This window comes from Propithecus coquereli, unplaced genomic scaffold (genome assembly GCF_000956105.1).
Source record: "Propithecus coquereli isolate 6110/MARCELLA unplaced genomic scaffold, Pcoq_1.0 Scaffold101, whole genome shotgun sequence".
NCBI classification, from domain to species: domain Eukaryota; kingdom Metazoa; phylum Chordata; class Mammalia; order Primates; family Indriidae; genus Propithecus; species Propithecus coquereli.
This window is the reverse complement of record NW_012133970.1, coordinates 2,478,040-2,496,051: the sequence shown is the minus strand read 5'-3', so window position 1 is coordinate 2,496,051 and position 18,012 is coordinate 2,478,040. Positions and strand designations below refer to the sequence as shown.

Below are 18,012 nucleotides of genomic sequence, written 5' to 3'. Positions count from 1 at the left end.
TGGGAGGTGCGGATCCTGTTTCGGTCTTCTACATGTGGCTAGCCAATTTTCCCAGCACCATTTATTGAATAAGGATTCTTTTCCCCAGTGTATGTTTTTGTCTGCTTTATCAAAGATTGGATGGCTATATGAGGATGGTTTTATATCTGGGTTCTCAGTTCTGTTCCATTGGTCTATGTCTCTGTTCTTGTGCCAGTACCATGCTGTTTTAGATACTACAGCCTTGTGGTATAGCTTGAGGTCTGGTAAATTGATGCCTCCCAATTTGTTCTTTTTGCTTAAGATTGCTTTTGCTATACAGGGTCTTCTCTGGTTCTGTACGAAGCATAGAATTATTTTTTCTAGATCTGTGAAAAATGATGCTGGTATTTTAATAGGGGTTGCATTGAATCTGTAGATCACTTTGGGGAGTATAGACATTTTAACAATGTTGATTCAACCCCATTAAAAAGTGGGCAAAGGACATGAACAGAAACTTTTCAAAAGAAGATAGACTAATGGCCAACAATCATATGAAAAAATGTTCAACATCTCTAATCATCAGGGAAATGCAAATCAAAAGCACAATGAGATATCACTTAACTCAAGTGAGAATGGCTTTTATCAAAAAGTCACAAAACAATAAATGTTGGCATGGATGCGGAGAGATAGGGACACTCATACACTGCTAGTAGGACTGCAGACTAGTACAACTTCCATGGAAAATAATATGGAGATACCTTAAAGAGATACAAGTAGAGCTTCCATTTGATCCAGCAATCCCATTACTGGGCATCTACCCAAAAGAACAAAAGTCGCTCTATGAAAAAGACACCTGCACCCAAATGTTTATAGCAGCACAATTCACAATTGCAAAGATGCGGAAACAACCCAAGTGTCCATCAATACATGAGTGGATTAATAAAATGTGGTATATGTATACCATGGAGTACTACTCAGCTTTAAGAAACAATGGTGCTATAGCACCTCTTGTATACTCCTGGATAGAGCTGGAATGCATTCTACTAAGTGAGGTATCCCAAGAATGGAAAGACAAGCACCACATGTACTCACCATCAAATTGGTATTAACTGATCAACACATAAGTGCACATATAAGAATAACATCTATTGGATGTTGGGCAGGGGGGAGGGGGGAGGAGGGACGAGCATATGTATACACAAAGAGTGCAATGCGCACCACCTGAAGGATGGACATATTTGAAACTCGGACTTGGGGGGGCAAGGGCGACATACGTAACCTAAACATCTGTACCCCCATAATATGCTGAAATAAAAAAAAAGTTACAAAAAAAATGATCCTTTCTAGTATTTTGTATTGTTTTCTGTGCATGAGTTCCATGCAACTTGAAAAATAGTTCACATGGTTCCCAAGGTAAAGAGACCTGTGAGTTACATATGCTTCACAAGGCCCCAGGCTCAAAACTAGCATGAGTTAAATACAACTCACATGGTAGTTAATGTGTTAAAAACTCAATAATAAGAAACAAACAACTCAGTTTTTTTTTTGAGACAGGTTCTCACTCCATAACCCTGGGTAGAGTGTAGTGGCGTCATCACAGCTCACTGCAACCTCACACTCCTGGGCTCAAGTGATCCTCCTGCCCCAGCCTTCCGAGTAGTTGGGACTACAGGTGTGCACTACAACACCTGGCTAATTTTTCTGTTATTCTTAGAGACGGGATTTCACTCTTGCTCAGACTGCTCTTGAACTCCTGAGCTCAAGCAGTCCTCCCATCTCGGCCTCCCAGAGTGCTAGGATTACAGGCATGAGCCACCACGCGTAGTAGTGCATGCCTGTAATGCCAACTGCTTGAGAGGCTGAGGTGGGAGGATTGCTTGAGCTCAGGAGTTCAAGACCAGCCTGGGCAACATTGCAAGACCCCATCTCTAAATAAAATAAAATAAATAAGTGAAAGATTTGAACAGAGACTTCATCAAAGAAGATATATGAAAAGATGTTCAACATCATTAGTCATCAGAGAAATGCAAATTAAAACCACAATGACAGACCACTATACACCTATTAGAATGCGTAAACTTAAAGAGACTGACTATACCAAGTTTTTACAAGGATGTGAGAAAGTGAAACTTTCATACACTGCTGGTGGGAATATAAAATGGTGCATCCACTTTAGAAAATAGTTTGGCAGTTTCTTATAATATGTACTTACCATATGTTACCCAGTAGTTCCACTCCTAGGAGTTTCTTAAGAGAAATGAAAGCATATGTCCACACAAAACTTGCACACAAATGTCCATAACAATTTTATTTGTAGTAAATAAAAACTGGAAACAACCCATTATGTCCATCAACAGGTGAATGGATTAAAGAAATTGTTACAGCCATACAACAGAATACTATAATACTTCTCAATATAAAAAGGAATGAACTACTGACACGTTATAATATGATTGAATCTCAAAATAATTATGCTGAGTGAAAGAAGCCAGATCCCCCCTCCCGAAAAAAGAAGAATGTGTTATTCTGTTTATATAAAATTCTAGAAAATGAAAACTGATCTATGGTGACAGGATATCAGCAGTTGCCTGGAAATGCAGAGGGCATCGATGATTGGGCTGAATGGGAAGGGATTACAGTGGGGCATGAAGCAATTTGGGGGGGTGATGGATATCTTCATTATTTTGATTGTGATGATGGCTTCACAGGTATACATATATGTACATACATATGTCAAAATTTGTAAGCTTAAATATGTGCATATTATTGTATATCTATAAGATCATAAAAAATAATCTCTTTGGCTGGAAATGAAGTTGGTTGTCACTTGATCCAGAATTTGTGTTAAAGTTTTGGTGGGTATGATAGGCTTTGAGGGAAAAGGGCAGGTCAGATAATACAGACAGGAGCTATGCTTAGATGGCCCCTGGCCAGCACTCTTTTTCAGGTAAAGGTACTCAGAGGCTAGTTTGAATTTAGTAGTGACAAAAGAAGATTTCTGTTTCAAGGTTATTGATTGGTTTTGAAATAGCCATATGATTATTTCTATTTTTATATTTTATGAAGTAATACATGTACGTGGTTTTTAAAAATATGAACAATGTACAAATAGTTTATAATGTAAGCAACATTTCACTGTTCCAACTCTGTCCTCACCCTCTGAGATTTCCTTTAAGTGTATTAACTTTCTGTTTACTTCTTTTAGTGATTACTTCCTGTCACCATAGATATATACTGCTACTTCTTGATTTACCTATTTTAGGCTTTATTAACTTTGTAATTTGATGAATGAGCTATATGTCACTTATACTACCTCTTATCCCAATGTAGTTATAGTGCTTTTTAATTTCTGTGTTTGTTTGAGGAATATACTTAGACCTTTATTTCTTGTTCCATGAACTACAGACCGTATCTCTTAACTCTGTAAGAGGAGGCCATTAGTTCTAAGCTCTTCTATATATCTCTTACTCCTTCTACCTACCAATTCTTGTCATTTGTACTTTAATTTTTTGCATTGCCAAGAGTGATAGTATTTATGTTTTGCTATACATCTATAATTAAGTATTTCCAAAATTAAGTATCCTCTGCTTTTGTATATTGGTTATTTCTGAAAGTTGAAAATTGGTATACAGCGTTTATACTACCGTTAACTATTTAAAATTTTTCTCTCTTCTGTCAAGTGTCATGATAGTATTACATTTCTTAATTTGTATAAATTTGTTTTTTTTCTGGATTTTCTTATTACCTTTATTTTTTTCTTGCATTGTCTGCTATAGCCATAAGTTTCACTAATTTCTTAAAAATGGATAAAATTGTGAGGCCCTCTCCCCCTCTTTTTCTTAGATGCCTCCATCTTGGAGCCCTCCTTGTTTCTATTTAGACTGAATGCTTCTTAGGTCTGCCGTGCAGCTCTTGTCCTTGGGCTTACTTTTATTAGTCTCTAGTTTTAGGTTCACCGTGTCCAGAATCCAGCATATATCTATGTCTTTCTTTACTTTCTCATTTTGCTGGAGTATATCCTTCAGTAGAGAAAGGGGGTGTGAAAGGTGTAGTTTGAGACTTTGGAATCTGAAAGTGTCTTCTTTTGTCATCAGACTTGATTGGTATTTGGTTGGGAACAAAATTATAGGTTCAAAGTAATTTATCCTCAGAACCTTGAAGGCACTCCTCTGTTGTTCTCTATAAGAGCCAGTGTTACTGATGAGATGCCCAATCCATCTTTAACTGTTAATGTTTTTCCTCTCTGGGAGCTATAACGAGTTTCTCTTTATTTTTGTTGTTCTGAAATTACATAATGTGTCTAGGGGTTGAGCAAAATGCCTCGCTACCCCGAAGAAGAGGCCTGCAAGTCAATAAGCGACACCCATATATGTAGAGCCGTTATGCTGGAGGACCTCTAAACTCCAGCGTATAGAGGTCTTTGCTTTAGGGCACTGATGCCCGCATTATCTACCTCAGTTCTTAGTTAATTTATTCAATCTCTTCAGAGAAGATCCTTCTGATTTTTGTTTTTGCATTGAGAATAAATGCCTGAATACTAGGGGTTCTATACATAGGGGAGGCAGATGATTATTTAATATACATATATGTGATGAATTTCTCACCTTTCATTCTCACCCTCTACCTTACTTGGTATTTCCAATTTTCAAGCTTCTCTGTGATCCCACAGGGCAGCCCAGCATTCCACCAGGGCTGTAAGCCCCCTCTGTCACTTTATCTGCCCATCTTTATCAATCAGCATCCTATCTACTTTCTGTCTCTCAGAAACATATTGGAATCTCTTTTCTGCTGATTCTCCCTATTATTCTCTTCATCATGTCTTTTTTATTTCATGTCATTTTAATAGGATCTTGGGAAAAAGGGGAGCTAAAATTGTTTGGTTAGTCAGCTACCTTGGTCTCGATGTCTATATACTTATTAAATTTTAAAGTGTATGAGCTTTCTGTGGATTTGGAGGAAAATATTTATTAATATAATTAGGAACAATTAACTATGAACTGGACAAACCTAATTTGTTAACCCATTAGTAGAAATTAGAGGATTCCTTAAGGTTAAATCTCTATGTAAGAGATTAGTAGATACTGATGAAATTTAATTCTCTATTGCTCCATGGAAAGATGGCTTTAGTCCCTAAAACTAACAATGAAACAACGGATATGCATGAAATCGACTCTAATGAATTGAGTGTTTTGCTATAGTTCATTTCATTTGTTTATATTTTATCCTAATTTCTTTTTGAATCGGTAGCTCTGTTGAGATACTATGGGAAAGATTTATGAGACAATACTCAGCGTGAGGCTTTCTTCACTGACTGTCATGGTCATAAGCAAGAGTCAGGAATTTTCCTCTGAGAAAATGACATTTCCATGGAAATACCCTAATGCTGGATTCTAATCAACAGTTATATTGAAAAAAAATGTCTCTCAGTTTTACAGCTACTGAAACAGTATTGGTCTGCCAATTTGTCACATAATGAATTATTTTGTCTTTACCTCAAAATGGAAGCCCTGGCCATGCTTGGACACAAGAAGCACTAAAATGCCAAGTTAACTGAGAACAGCATTGCAACTTTGGATTTGTCTAATCTCACAGTGAAATTATCTTCCTACTCTTGCAATTTTCTTGCCAGTCCTTTTATTCCCTTGGTGATGCTAGTTTTACAGTGTGGAAAATTTTGCACTTGTATCCCAGGCCCTTTACTCTTTTTCCCAATCCTCAGGTTTGTTAGAGGCATATATTGTGGGCTGAATCTTTACTGATTGTATCACCACTGATTAACCTGCCTGCTGCTAAGATGCCTGTATCTTAGACTCTTCTTTGAATTCAACCTACTGTACTTTTTTATTGAAAAATATTACAGGGGTACAAATATTTTAGGTTACATGGATCACTTTTAACCTACTGTACTTATATCCTATCCTGCCTGACCTTTCCCCCTGAACTTATCTACTGGTCTCTGAGATTCACTTTCTATACTAACATTGCTGTGAGCCAGTCCTGGATGGTCCACTGGCCACATACCTATGTCCATATCCTTGCCATCTACCCAATCCCATGGACTTGTTTGGATCATTGTTTCTAGCCTTTCCTTCATCATCTGAGTCCTCATTATAACAGCTGAACTCTAGTCTACAACATATTTTGCTATTAACTTAAACTGAATATAAGTCATTTTTCCCTAAAGTCCTTCCCATTTGCTTAATTTTTCTACAGTGTTTGGAACACTTTTTCCCTGTAAGAATCAATAGTCATCTGTTTCTTAATTTGCTTCTTACTTGTATCCTATTCCCCTCCCCCATGTTCTGACTATTGCAACTCTCTTTTTACTAGCTACCTCACTTTTGTCTTTCCTCTGTACTTGATCTTGAATGTTGTAGTCAGATATGGCTTAGGGGTAGTTTATGTGGTTTAGGTCTCCATTGGGAACAGAATAGATTTTGTATAATAGAATGCTATTGATAGTGAAATTTTGGACAAAGGGAAAATATCCTCCTTTAAGTGGATTGCACAGGCAGTCTCATTTTAGTCATAATGCTACTCTAACCTGCATTAGTCCAGCTTTATAAAGGTAAACTGCAGCGTCATTATAAAATTTTCAAGATCCATTTAAGAATTTATAATTAAGGCTGGGCGCGGTGGCTCACGCCTGTAATCCTAGCTCTCTGGGAGGCCGAGGCGGGTGGATCGCTCAAAGTCAGGAGTTCGAGACCAGCCTGAGCAAGAGCGAGACCCTGTCTCTACTAAAAAATAGAAAGAAATGATCTGGACAACTAAAAATATATATATAGAAAAAATTAGCCTGGCATGGTGGCGCATGCCTGTAGTCCCAGCTACTTGGGAGGCTGAGGCAGAAGGATTGCTTGAGCCCAGGAGTTTGAGGCTGCCGTGAGCTAGGCTGACGCCATGGCACTCACTCTAGCCGGGGCAACAAAGCAAGACTCTGTCTCAAAAAAAAAAAAAAAGAATTCATAATTAAGAAGATGCATTTGAGCTAATATTTTCTGAATACAGAGTTCATCTAATTTATAAGCTGATTCTACTCACAAATGATAGCCTTTAGTGATTTCCAAGTATTATAAGTGGAAGTGTATTTTTTCTCCTTATGTGCCAAAGCACCATTCTCCTTAGAAGTATGAGGAATTACAAATTTAATAAGCGGACACTCCGAAGGGAAGGCAGTGACATCCAGTATATATTTCTACCCTTCCTCTTATTCAAAGATGTCACTACTGATGTCACCCACACTCATGGGGAGCAAAGACTAAATCTTAAGCCAAAAGTCCTTTCTATATGACATAACATACAAACTGCTTTTCGATTTGTGGCTGCAGCTGCTATTTGTAGAGCCTGTCACTGTCTGTATTTCTGTATTTGACTTGTGGTCAACTGAAAGCCTTTGCTCAAAAAGAGTTTCTAAATTCCATATTGTTGCATTCCAAGCTGGTCTCTGCTTCTGTTTTCTCTAGCAACCCACAGCTATGTCATGTTATTTGAAGCTATGCTTTAGTGCATCCTTTAGAGTATTTCTTATGCCTCCCCTGCTTGTGATTATGCCACAAAGTTCACCATACCAAAGATGTTTGGGTATCCTTCTGCCATTGCATCTCTACACATGCTAGCAAGGAACATGGCTTTAATGCTGATAGACCAGCTGACTTCCAGAATCTCAGTAGTGGTGGTCCTCTCTTGCCATTTCACATTAAGCACAACTCTGGATCTGACAATAAAACAGTTCAACAAGGTAGATGTGATACCTGTGGCCGGTGTGAATTTCAAAGCCATACAAAAGCTGGACACAACTTATATTGTCCATTGATAAAAATCAGTTCAGTAAGCTTTTGTTTTTCCACTTCTGTTCTGGATGTTAGAAATAAAACTGAACCTAGGAAACAGAAAGTCAGAGCAGGGGTCCATTTTGTCCTTTGAATTTTGTCCTTTGTGTGTTTCTAATAACTGATGTGCATCTTAAACAGATTTCACCCTGTCCAGAGGACAAACCCATACCAATTCTGAACTCATAAATATGCCTACATTTGAGGAGCTTACTACCTACGGGAGAAGAAAAATTAATATTAAAATATATAAGGTGTTATTTGATAAATGTTAGGTGATCTGTGTAGCCCTAAAATGAAAGCTAAGGAAAGCCAAGATTGAGCTGGTCTATAGTACAATTTCTCACTGATGCCGCCCTACGGTAATATCCCCAGGCAAAGATACTGTTCTTTTTTATTTTGCTTTCTACTTTACAGTCATTTGCATTATTGGGCAGTGATTTTTAAGTCAAACCGCATAGGAAACAGGATTCAGTGACGGATTTTAGCTCTATGTGATGGAAAATGTTGGTTGTATTTAACTTCCATGTTTAGGCTTACTACATAATTTTCAGTCATCCTCTGACATATCTGCAACAGGGGTTGACAATCCCTGGCACTCATATCACAGATGTCCAAGATGCCAATTTCGTTTGGCATTTGGGCTGATTGCTGCCACTTCCACCCCCACTCCGTTGGTGGCTGCTCCCATGGGATGCTGTGATCAATGTTGAATGTTCTTGTTTGCTCACTCCCAGGAGCTGGCACACTCTATTCCCCAACTAGCACATACTGTGCTTTCCTTCTTGTCATGCTGAAACCTTACTACCTCATGTTATGTAGTGCTATGACTACATTACACAAAAACTCAGGATTATTTGCATGTTGTTTATCTGTATATGTTAAAGACAGTGTGTAGTTCAGTGCCCTCCATATGGTAAGTACTCAATATTTGTTCAGCAGACAACACCACCCTGAATGCCTCTCTCTGGACCTTTTGTTGATAATCAGAGCATGTTGAATTAAGGGTTCTTTTAAGATTAGAAGTGTATTCAATGCCACCTTTCATATTCATTTTATATCCATGATATACCCATCAAGCTAGTTTAGTCAACCCTACTTTCACTCATTGGTAATGGGATGCTCATATCTTGCTGTAGTGGAATCACTTAGAGACTTTGTTGAATGTTTCAGGACATCAATGCTTTTAATTTATTCGAAGGTCCCAGCTGATTGCTGATGGATGGTGCTGGTGATGGCAGGGGTTGCAATAAGAAAAACAGATTATCTATTCAACAGCATTGAAAGAGCAATCTTTTTTAAAAAATAGGTGATTTACTGATTTTCAGAAAGCCTGGTTTATATCTGCCTCCTCTTGAGAGAGATGAAGTACCACTTTCTATAAACAGATTCTCTCTTAGAATGACAGAATAAAAGGTAAAAAACACTAGCTATGTAAGAGCCCTATTTTATCTGGAAAAAAAAAAGAGGATGAGGTCTTTTCAGTCTACAGATAATGAATTGGTTGAGGAATGAACACTACAGTAGCTTCCCAAAGTGTAGTTTAGGGACTCCGTGCATGAGAATGCCCTACTGAGCAAGTTGAGAAGTCAGATTCTAGGGTCCTACCTCAGTCTTACTCAACCTAAATTTGGGAAGGGAAAGGCCTGGGATTCTCCACTTTAACACTCAGGCCTAGTGATTCTGATGCACACCAAAGTTTAAGAACTACTGACTTATAGAGTCTCTCACTCTTAGGATCCCTTTTATTTGATTCCTACTAGTAGTGTATTCAGTCCTTAGTCCACCTTTTCATGATTGATCTCAAAAAATAGGTCCAATCAGTTCAAATAAAATCCTGGCCTTAAGGTATAAATTGGTGATAATGCATGCTATGATTTGAATGTGCCTACTATGGTTTGAATGTGCCAAAATTTAGGCATTGCCAATGTGATGGCGTTAAGAGTTGGAACCTTTAAGAGGTAATTGGGCCATGAGAGCTCCTCCCTCATGAATGGGATTAAGGCCCTTATAAAAGAGGCTTCATGCAATGTTCAGCTGTCTTGACCTTCTGCCTTCCATCACGTGAGGACACAGCATTCCTTCTCTCTGGAAGATGCAGCAACAGGATGCCATCTGGGAAGCAGAGAACAGCCACATAACCAAACCTGCCAGCGCCTTGATCGTGGACTTCCCAGCCTCCATAACTGTGAGAAAATAAATTTCTGTTCCTTATAAATTACCCAGTCTCAGGTATTTTGTTATAGCAGCACAAACAGTCTAAAACAGTCCAATTATTCTTTCAACAGAGAGATATTTATTGGGGCCTACTATGTGCCAGGCCCAGGGCAAGGCACTAGGTATACAAAAATGGATAAGGTATGGCCCTTTCCCTCAAGAGGCTTATAAGTAATTTCCTATGAATCGTCTAGTACAATCAAGTACATTAGCCATGAAATAGAAAATGAATTAAATCTATTCTATGTCACGGTAAAAAAAAAAAAAAGGACCCAATAATTTTGTGGGTTTACATATTAGAAAAAATATGTTTGTAGCAATATCTGGAGAGTCACTAGCAATAATGGATGTATCCCTCATGTCTCACTGTTAATGAATTGTTTCCAGCTGAGATCCCTATAATCTGCAGGTGCTGTTTACCATGTAATTTTACCATAAGAAACAAGGGTGTAATCACTTAATAAAGTGTAAAGAATTAGATTTTTTTTCCCTTGAGCAAAATGCCTGGCTGTGGCCAACATTCCTGATGCCTCCTCTCTTGTGCAATAGGAAAGCAATATTCTAAACGAGAGGGCTGTTTTGTTCATACTCTGCAACTTGCCTCTGGAGGCCATGCTAATGAATGCAAAACTCAAGCTGGAATTCTAGATTTTTTGTATAAGCAGCCACTGATTTTTGTCTTTACCATTATATGATACAGTTTTTTTTTTTTTGAGACAGAGTCTCACTGTGTTGCCCGGGCTAGAGTGCCGTGGCATCATCTAGCTCACAGCAACCTCAAACTCCTGAGCTCAAGTGATCCTCCTGCCTCAGCCTCCCCAGTAGCTGGGACTACAGGCATGCGCCACCATGCCCAGCTAATTTTTTCTATATATTTTTAGTTGTCCAATTAATTTCTTTCTAATTTTAGTAGAGACAGGGTCTCGCTCTTGCTCAGGCTGGTTTCGAACTCCTGAGCTCAAATCCGCCCGCCTCGGCCTCCCAGAGAGCTAGGATTACAGGCGTGAGCCACCGCGCCCGGCCTATATGATACAGTTTTACCTCCTATCTCTAATTGAGACTCAAATAAGGGCACTGTGAATAGGAAATCTCTTTCATTTTAAGCAATGTTTTGTATTGTTTTCTTTTGGTTTTTATTGAGAAAATAGAAACTATGTTCAAAGCATCTTCATATACTAGCAGTCCCTTTCTAATGAACACTTGACTTATGAATGTTCCATATTCATCAACAGCCTTTCTTGAGGGGCTTTGAGCTACTCCTACTACCCATGGGAGCTGGAGTCATTTCTGCTGTCTGCAGAAGTTTGTTTCTCCTCAGCCCTCCTCTTCTGGGAGCTTGAGTTCTTACAGGCTCCCATCAGACTCTTGAGAACAGTTAATATGTGAGCACCTTCTCCTACTGCCACCATCAGGACACAAGAATGTGCTAGAGCCCCTGCCAGAACTCTCATGGGAGCTGAGCCCAAGAGGGAGCACAAAAAGTATAAGAAAAACTCTGGAATTGTAGTAGGTGATGGTGAGGCGGTACAGGAAGGTAAGAGATGAAAAAAACATTAAAAAGAAGTTTAAGAACTCAAAAACCAACCACAATGAAACCATACTTCACATCCACAAGAATGGTGGATTAATTAAAAATACTGACAATACCAAGTATTGGTGAAGATACAGAGCACTGGGACTTACATACATTGCTGGTGGGCATATAAAATGGTACAGTCACTCTGGAAAACAGTTTGGCAGTTTCTTACAACAAATACTTACCCAGAGGTTCCACTGCTAGGTGTTTACTCAAGAAAAATGAAAACATATATCTATACAAAGACTTGTACATGAATGTTCATATCAGCTTTATTTATAATAGTCCCAAACTGGAAATAACCCAAATGTCTATCAATAGGTGAATGCACAGAAAAAATATGATAGAGACATACAACGAAATACTACTACTCAGCACTAAAAAGGAATGAACTAGAGATACATGCAACAACATGGATGAATTTCACAGACATTATGTTGAATGAAAAATCATATTCATTCATACATATGAAAAATCATATGATTCTAATATAGAACGGAAAAAACCAAGAGATGGTGATAGAAATCAGAACAGCAGTTGCCTTGGGGCAGGGGGTTGCTGGAGAATGACTGGAAGGGGCACGAGGGAAAATTTTAGAAGGTGATGTAAATGTTCTATATATTGATTTGGGTGGTGGTTACAAAGGTGTGTGCATGTGTCAAATCTCTTCAACCTATATGCTTAAAATTTGTGCATTTTATATGTAAATTATATCGCAAATTTTCATAAGGGGCAAAAATTTAGAAAGGGAAAAATCCTTCAGAGGATCCCTCTGCTGCAGGATATAGTCTAAATTCCTTAACATGATCTGGCTCTTATTTAACACCCCTTGGTTCATATTTCTCACCATTCCTCCCCACCTCCTACCACTTATTCTAAGCCCCTTGTAGTTCCAAAAATTGCTATTCTTTCTCTTTCCTCTGAAAAAGGAAATTTAAATACAACAGTCCCTTTGCCTAGAATTCCCTTTCCATTTCCCATTTATAACTAAATCCTGGACACCCTTCAGGACTCACAGAGGTAGCACCTCCTCCAAGAAGGCTTGTCCACTCCCAGTTTGTATTAGGTACTTCCCCTCTTGCTCCCAGAGAACCTTAAACTTCTCTCTACAAAGCATATATTACTCTGTCATGTAATTTTAATAATAATTTTTTTAAAACCTCAAAACCATACTGGACTGGGGCCATTTAATGTATAGGAAAATAGTCCTCCATATATTCAGTAAGCCCTAAATTAAATCATACACTATAAACTAATTTCTATCCAACATAGCTGAAGTAAGTTTTAGCAGTCAAAGTTATCAAGAAGACTCTTCTATCCAGAATGACTTACAGAGCTGCAAATGATTGAGATTTATTGTAAATAGAAGTTTTGTTTTATACTATTATTATTAGTATATTAGCTTATTTATACTGTGGGTTAACTAATTCTCTGTGGGCTTATCAGGAAAACTAACCAGACTTTATTATATTGATTCTATGGGAAATTGCATTTTACATTCCAATGAAGGAACTCAAAAATACTGTTCAGTTGAACCATGTGAAATTGATGATATTCAATCATTTTTGACATACAAAAATGACAGTTTCATGCAGTTCAACCTAAATAAGCTTTAAATACAACTCTATTCACAAGTTGGAGATTATACATTCATTTATTAATTTTATATTTAATAGATGAATGTATCCTACAAGACACTAATCCTACACCTTAAGGCTATTGGGTACAATTGTTCAATATAAACAGTAAATCACAGGATTTTGAAGAACATTTGTGTAAAACGTTAGGGCTCTCTTGTGTCCAACTCATTTTTTTCCACTCATTCAGAGATGCAGCAGATACGAGGACTCTGGAATTGTTTATTTTTTGAGCTCACACTAGAATAAGAATGCCAATTCATTTTATAAGGTCCAAATTATCTAACTAATCTATTTTGAAGATTAATTTTAATAATAATAGCTAACATTTATTGAGTGCATATTACGTGCTAGGTACTGTGCTAACTCTGCAACTGCTTTATAAGCAAAGTAGTAGTATTATCCCTATTTACAAATGAGGAAATTAAAGCTTAATTAACTTGTCCAAGGTTACATAGATGGTAAGTGGCAGAGATGGGATTAGAATCACTCTTAATACTACTACTCTGTTCACTATTTATACTCAAGGACATCTTTTTACCACAATAAAGCACTCATGCTGAAAGATTATGATTCAATTCAGCAAGTATATATTTAAACTCTGATCATCATTAGTGACCCCAGACCTATTCACATATGAAACATATTATATTATTATGAGAGATCATTATAAGACAGTAGAGGACCAAGTACCAAAATGAGCTTTTTTTTGTTTTTGTTTTTGGAGATAGGGTCCTACTCTGTCACCCAGGCTGGAGTGCTGTGGTACAATCATAGATCACTGCAGCCTGAACTCCTGGGCTCAAGCAATTCTCCTGCCTCAGTCTTCTAAGAGTAGCTGGGACTACAGGCACATGCCACCACATCCAACAATTTTATAAATTTTTTATAGAGACAGGGTCTCCCTATGTTGCCCAGGCTGGTCTCAAACTCCTGGCCTCAAGCAATCCTCCCATCTTGGCCTCCCAAAGTGCTGGGATTACAGATGTGAGCCACCATGCCCAGCCCAAAATGAATCTTATAGACCATAAGTGCTGTAGGAATCTAGGAAAGGGAGAGAATAATTGTATGCTTTGTCATGACTAACTCCCAGAAGAACATTGACATAAATGATACTCAGTATTACATGCACAGCATTCAGGGACGAAACCAAAAGTACAGCACAAATAGGAATGTGACAAAATCATGGGTGCATAATAATGAAATCCAAGGGGGAATAGCAAACTCAAGGCAGCATTAATATGTTAGGGAGGTTAGAAATTTGTGGCTGGGCTCTCTGAACCCCAGAAATATATGCAGAAAAGGACATAATGGACTACTTATTAGATATTCAGGACAGAAGAGTAGGGATTTAGAAATTAACCAAAATTTCCTGCCCACATGATTGGAATAATAATTGTATCAAAAATAAAAGGATTTGTACAGTGGAGGGTAAGATGGGCTCAGGCTTTAGACACAATGAATTTAAGATAAAGGTAGACTGTCTATGGAAAGCTAGGTTTTTTATGTGGGCTGTGGCTGACTGGGGTCGATCGTTCACTAATCTACTTGTTATTTTACAGATGGCCCTACTGAATTTCTTCTTCCCTGATGAAAAGTCATACTCTGAAGAGGAAAATAAGCATGTTCGCCGCAATAAAAGAAGCAAAAGCAGTGAAGGAGCAGATGGTAAGTCTACTCAGGTGATCCTTTATCACTTCTGAGTTATCTGTTAGTAAGAATATCCTTCTAAGAACTACCTTCTCCAGTGTGCTTCATCATCTCATATTGTCCACACACCCAAGAACACAGAAGATTTTTCCACCCTAACCTACCAATCAATCCTTTGACATAGAACTAACTAGATAAGGATCCTCCCTCCTCCAACTCCAGATACTTTCAGTTCTTTCTCAGTATATCTGACAGCCATGGTAGCATTTGTATCTCTCTCTCTGTAAGGACCAAGATCACCCTCTGTAAGGACCTCATCTCCCCTGGAGACATCCTGTATCTACTAAGGTCACCAAGAGGATTTGGTCCTATTCTTGGAATGGGCAGGGTGTTGTGCCATACTGGCACTTACATCATGTGTTAATTCCAATGGTAATTGTATCAGTGTTGCTATCTGCTACCATGCCTAAATCTGAGCATGCCCAAATCTAGAGCTTCTAGAACTTGTTTGTAAGTTTCTTGGGGGGAGGGATTCATTTCTCTTTGTATAACCCAAGAATCTAGCCTGGTGTCTGGCACATTGTTGGTGTTTGTAATGTAAATTGATGATGTTGACCACCCTCTCAGCTAAGCAGTAATGTGCCAATAGAAACCATCCCTATTGTGGGTGTCATAGCTTTAAGTTAACTAGAAATGCATTCTGTGGGGCATAACAAAATGTTTAGCTAGCTCATGGGAAGGGTCTTTGAATCACTCTGATATTTCAGCATCACTCTGTCAGTTGACAAAATGCTACTCCTTTGGCATAGGAGTTTATAGAATACATAGCTCTGGGCTGCTGCAAAGCCATCTGGATTCAAAGACAGCATGTGTCTGGCTATATCAGCCAATGAAATGTGTCTGGGTGGTTACAAAGCAATATGACTTTATAAAGATGGAAATGAGATTTTTAAGATGATAGTTGTCAATGTGAGTAAGGGCCAATGATGGAAGCAGTTTCAGAAGGCAGGAGCCATTAAAGAGATGGGGCCAGGACTTTGTCAAGAGGGGCAAGAGGAAGTGGAATTGGCTGAAGTCTGAAAAAGGACTCAGAACAAGAACCCCATAATAATAATTTTTAAAAAGAGCAGTAAGATAGGGTTTTCTAGTTGGTGGGGGAGGCAGCAGCATTGAGCCTTGAAATGGAGAACTGGACCAGTGGGGCCATTCTCTAGAACAGACATTTTGCATACAATTGATAACCAAGTTCAAGCATAAGAAATGTAGTCCGTGAAATAAAAGCACCTGTATTCACCTACTACTTGTATCCAGTTTCCTGGAAGTCTTCTGGCTATGTGGAAGCTGGGAGCTGAGAGTCATGGTCCCTTTCCTCTCCTAATCATCTCACCCTTTCTCTACCTTTAGCTTTTCCCCTGAGGCTATTCTCGGTACCAGCAAATCTTTCATAATCCCTGGTTGCTAAAGAGGACAGGAAAAAAGGTGGTAAGAGCAGTATCACCTTCTGTAGTAGACATGGTCTTCCCTTCCTTTCCAAGAAAGTCTAATGGCTTCTAAGGTTTACGTCTTCATCTAACCTCCCAAGTTTTCTCTTAAAGAAGGCAATTTCCTCTTTTCCCCCAAACCACTTTATCCAGATCTAGTTACCAATGTCTCTGATACTGATCTTCCTTAGTGTTTATTCTATCTTGATTCAAAATAGTTTTTCTTTCCAGTCAAGGCCAAAGCCCCTCTTACTAATTTTTAGCACTTCCCAGCTACTTCCCTCCTGATCTGATATTTAAGTCAGTCAGCAGACTCTACTCATTTTGTGCCAATGTCAAGTTTCTCATGCAATCCAGGTCTTTTTCTTTAATCAGTATACCTTGGAGGAATCCATGAGCCCCTTAGAGTTAGGGGTATAGAATGCCCAGAAGTCCTGGGATTTTATTAGATTTTCAGCCTTTCACCTTTAGTCTACAGAGCCATTTTTTCTAGATATGGAAGGTGCTCCAATGAGTAAAAGGGTGATAAACAAATCCAACTCTCCTTTTCTTTTGAACTATTCTTGTTATTCTGCAGAATGTATACTTTATTCAATACATTCATCAAATATTTGTGGAATAAATACAGCAGTTTATATAATACTAGAACAGAAATACGATAAGGATATTTGTGTTTGTTTAATTTACTTTTATATCCCACTGCCTAGAAAAGGACCTGACATATAGTAGACCTTCAATAAATATTTCTTGTTACTCTGAAGGAGCTTTACTTCCAATGCAACAGGATAAGCAATAAACAAAGTTGGTGGTGGTAAGTACTGTGAAGAAAAATAGAACAAGAGGAAGAGAGAGTGATGGGGTATGCTATAAGATAATCAAGGAAGTTCTCTCTGATAAGGGAAACATTTGAGAAGAGACCTGAATGAAATGAAGGTGTAAACCATGCAAATGTCTGGGGACAGAAGAAACAGAAAATGCAAAGGCTCTGAGTCAGAAGAATGTTCGATATATTCCAGAAAGGTCAGTGTGACTGGGTACAGAGTAAGAAGAGGAAGAGGGAAGGAGATGAGTTCAGAGTGCAAAATCCAATCTAGAGCCTTACAGGCCAAGGTGAGGACTCTGGCTTTTATTCTGCATGAGACAGGGAACCACTGGAGGATTTTGAGCAAAAGAGTGACGGGGTCAGAGATGCCTTCAGGGCTGGTTCAATATATGCAAATCTATAAATGTAATTTACCACATAAATAGAAGTAAAAACAAAGACCATATGATCCTCTCAATAGACAGAGGAAAAGCATTTCACAAAATTCAACACCCTTTATGATAAGAACATTAAACAAAATAGACATAGATGGGACTTACCTCAAAATGATAAAAGCCATATAGGACAAACCCACAGCCAACATCATACTGAACAGGGAAAAATTGAAAGCATTCCCACTTAGAACTGGGACCAAACAGGTTGTCCACTATCACCACTTCTATTCAACATAATGCTGGAAGTCCTAGCCAGAGCAATCAGACAAGAGAAGGAAATCAAGGGTATCTAAATGGGGGCAGAAGATGTCAAACTATCACTCTTTGCTGATGATGTGATCTCATATCTAGAAAACCCCAAAGATTCTGCCAAGAGACTTCTGGAATTGATAAATAAATTC

At 38.3% G+C, this 18,012-nt stretch overlaps 1 protein-coding gene across 5 annotated transcripts in view; it reads left to right on the top strand.

Annotated features, from left to right (window-relative positions):
* The window catches only part of EDA (ectodysplasin A), a 333,655-nt gene that overhangs the window by 233,759 nt on the left and 81,884 nt on the right, over window positions 1-18,012 (top strand). For 4 of the 5 annotated variants that reach the window (XM_012643114.1, XM_012643097.1, XM_012643089.1 and 1 more), the window contains exon 2: window positions 14,786-14,891. In XM_012643114.1, the coding sequence (XP_012498568.1) occupies window positions 14,786-14,891 (106 nt within the window). Of the gene's footprint in view, window positions 1-14,785; window positions 14,968-18,012 lie in introns of those variants that run through there. The other variant, XM_012643122.1, reaches the window with a different exon arrangement.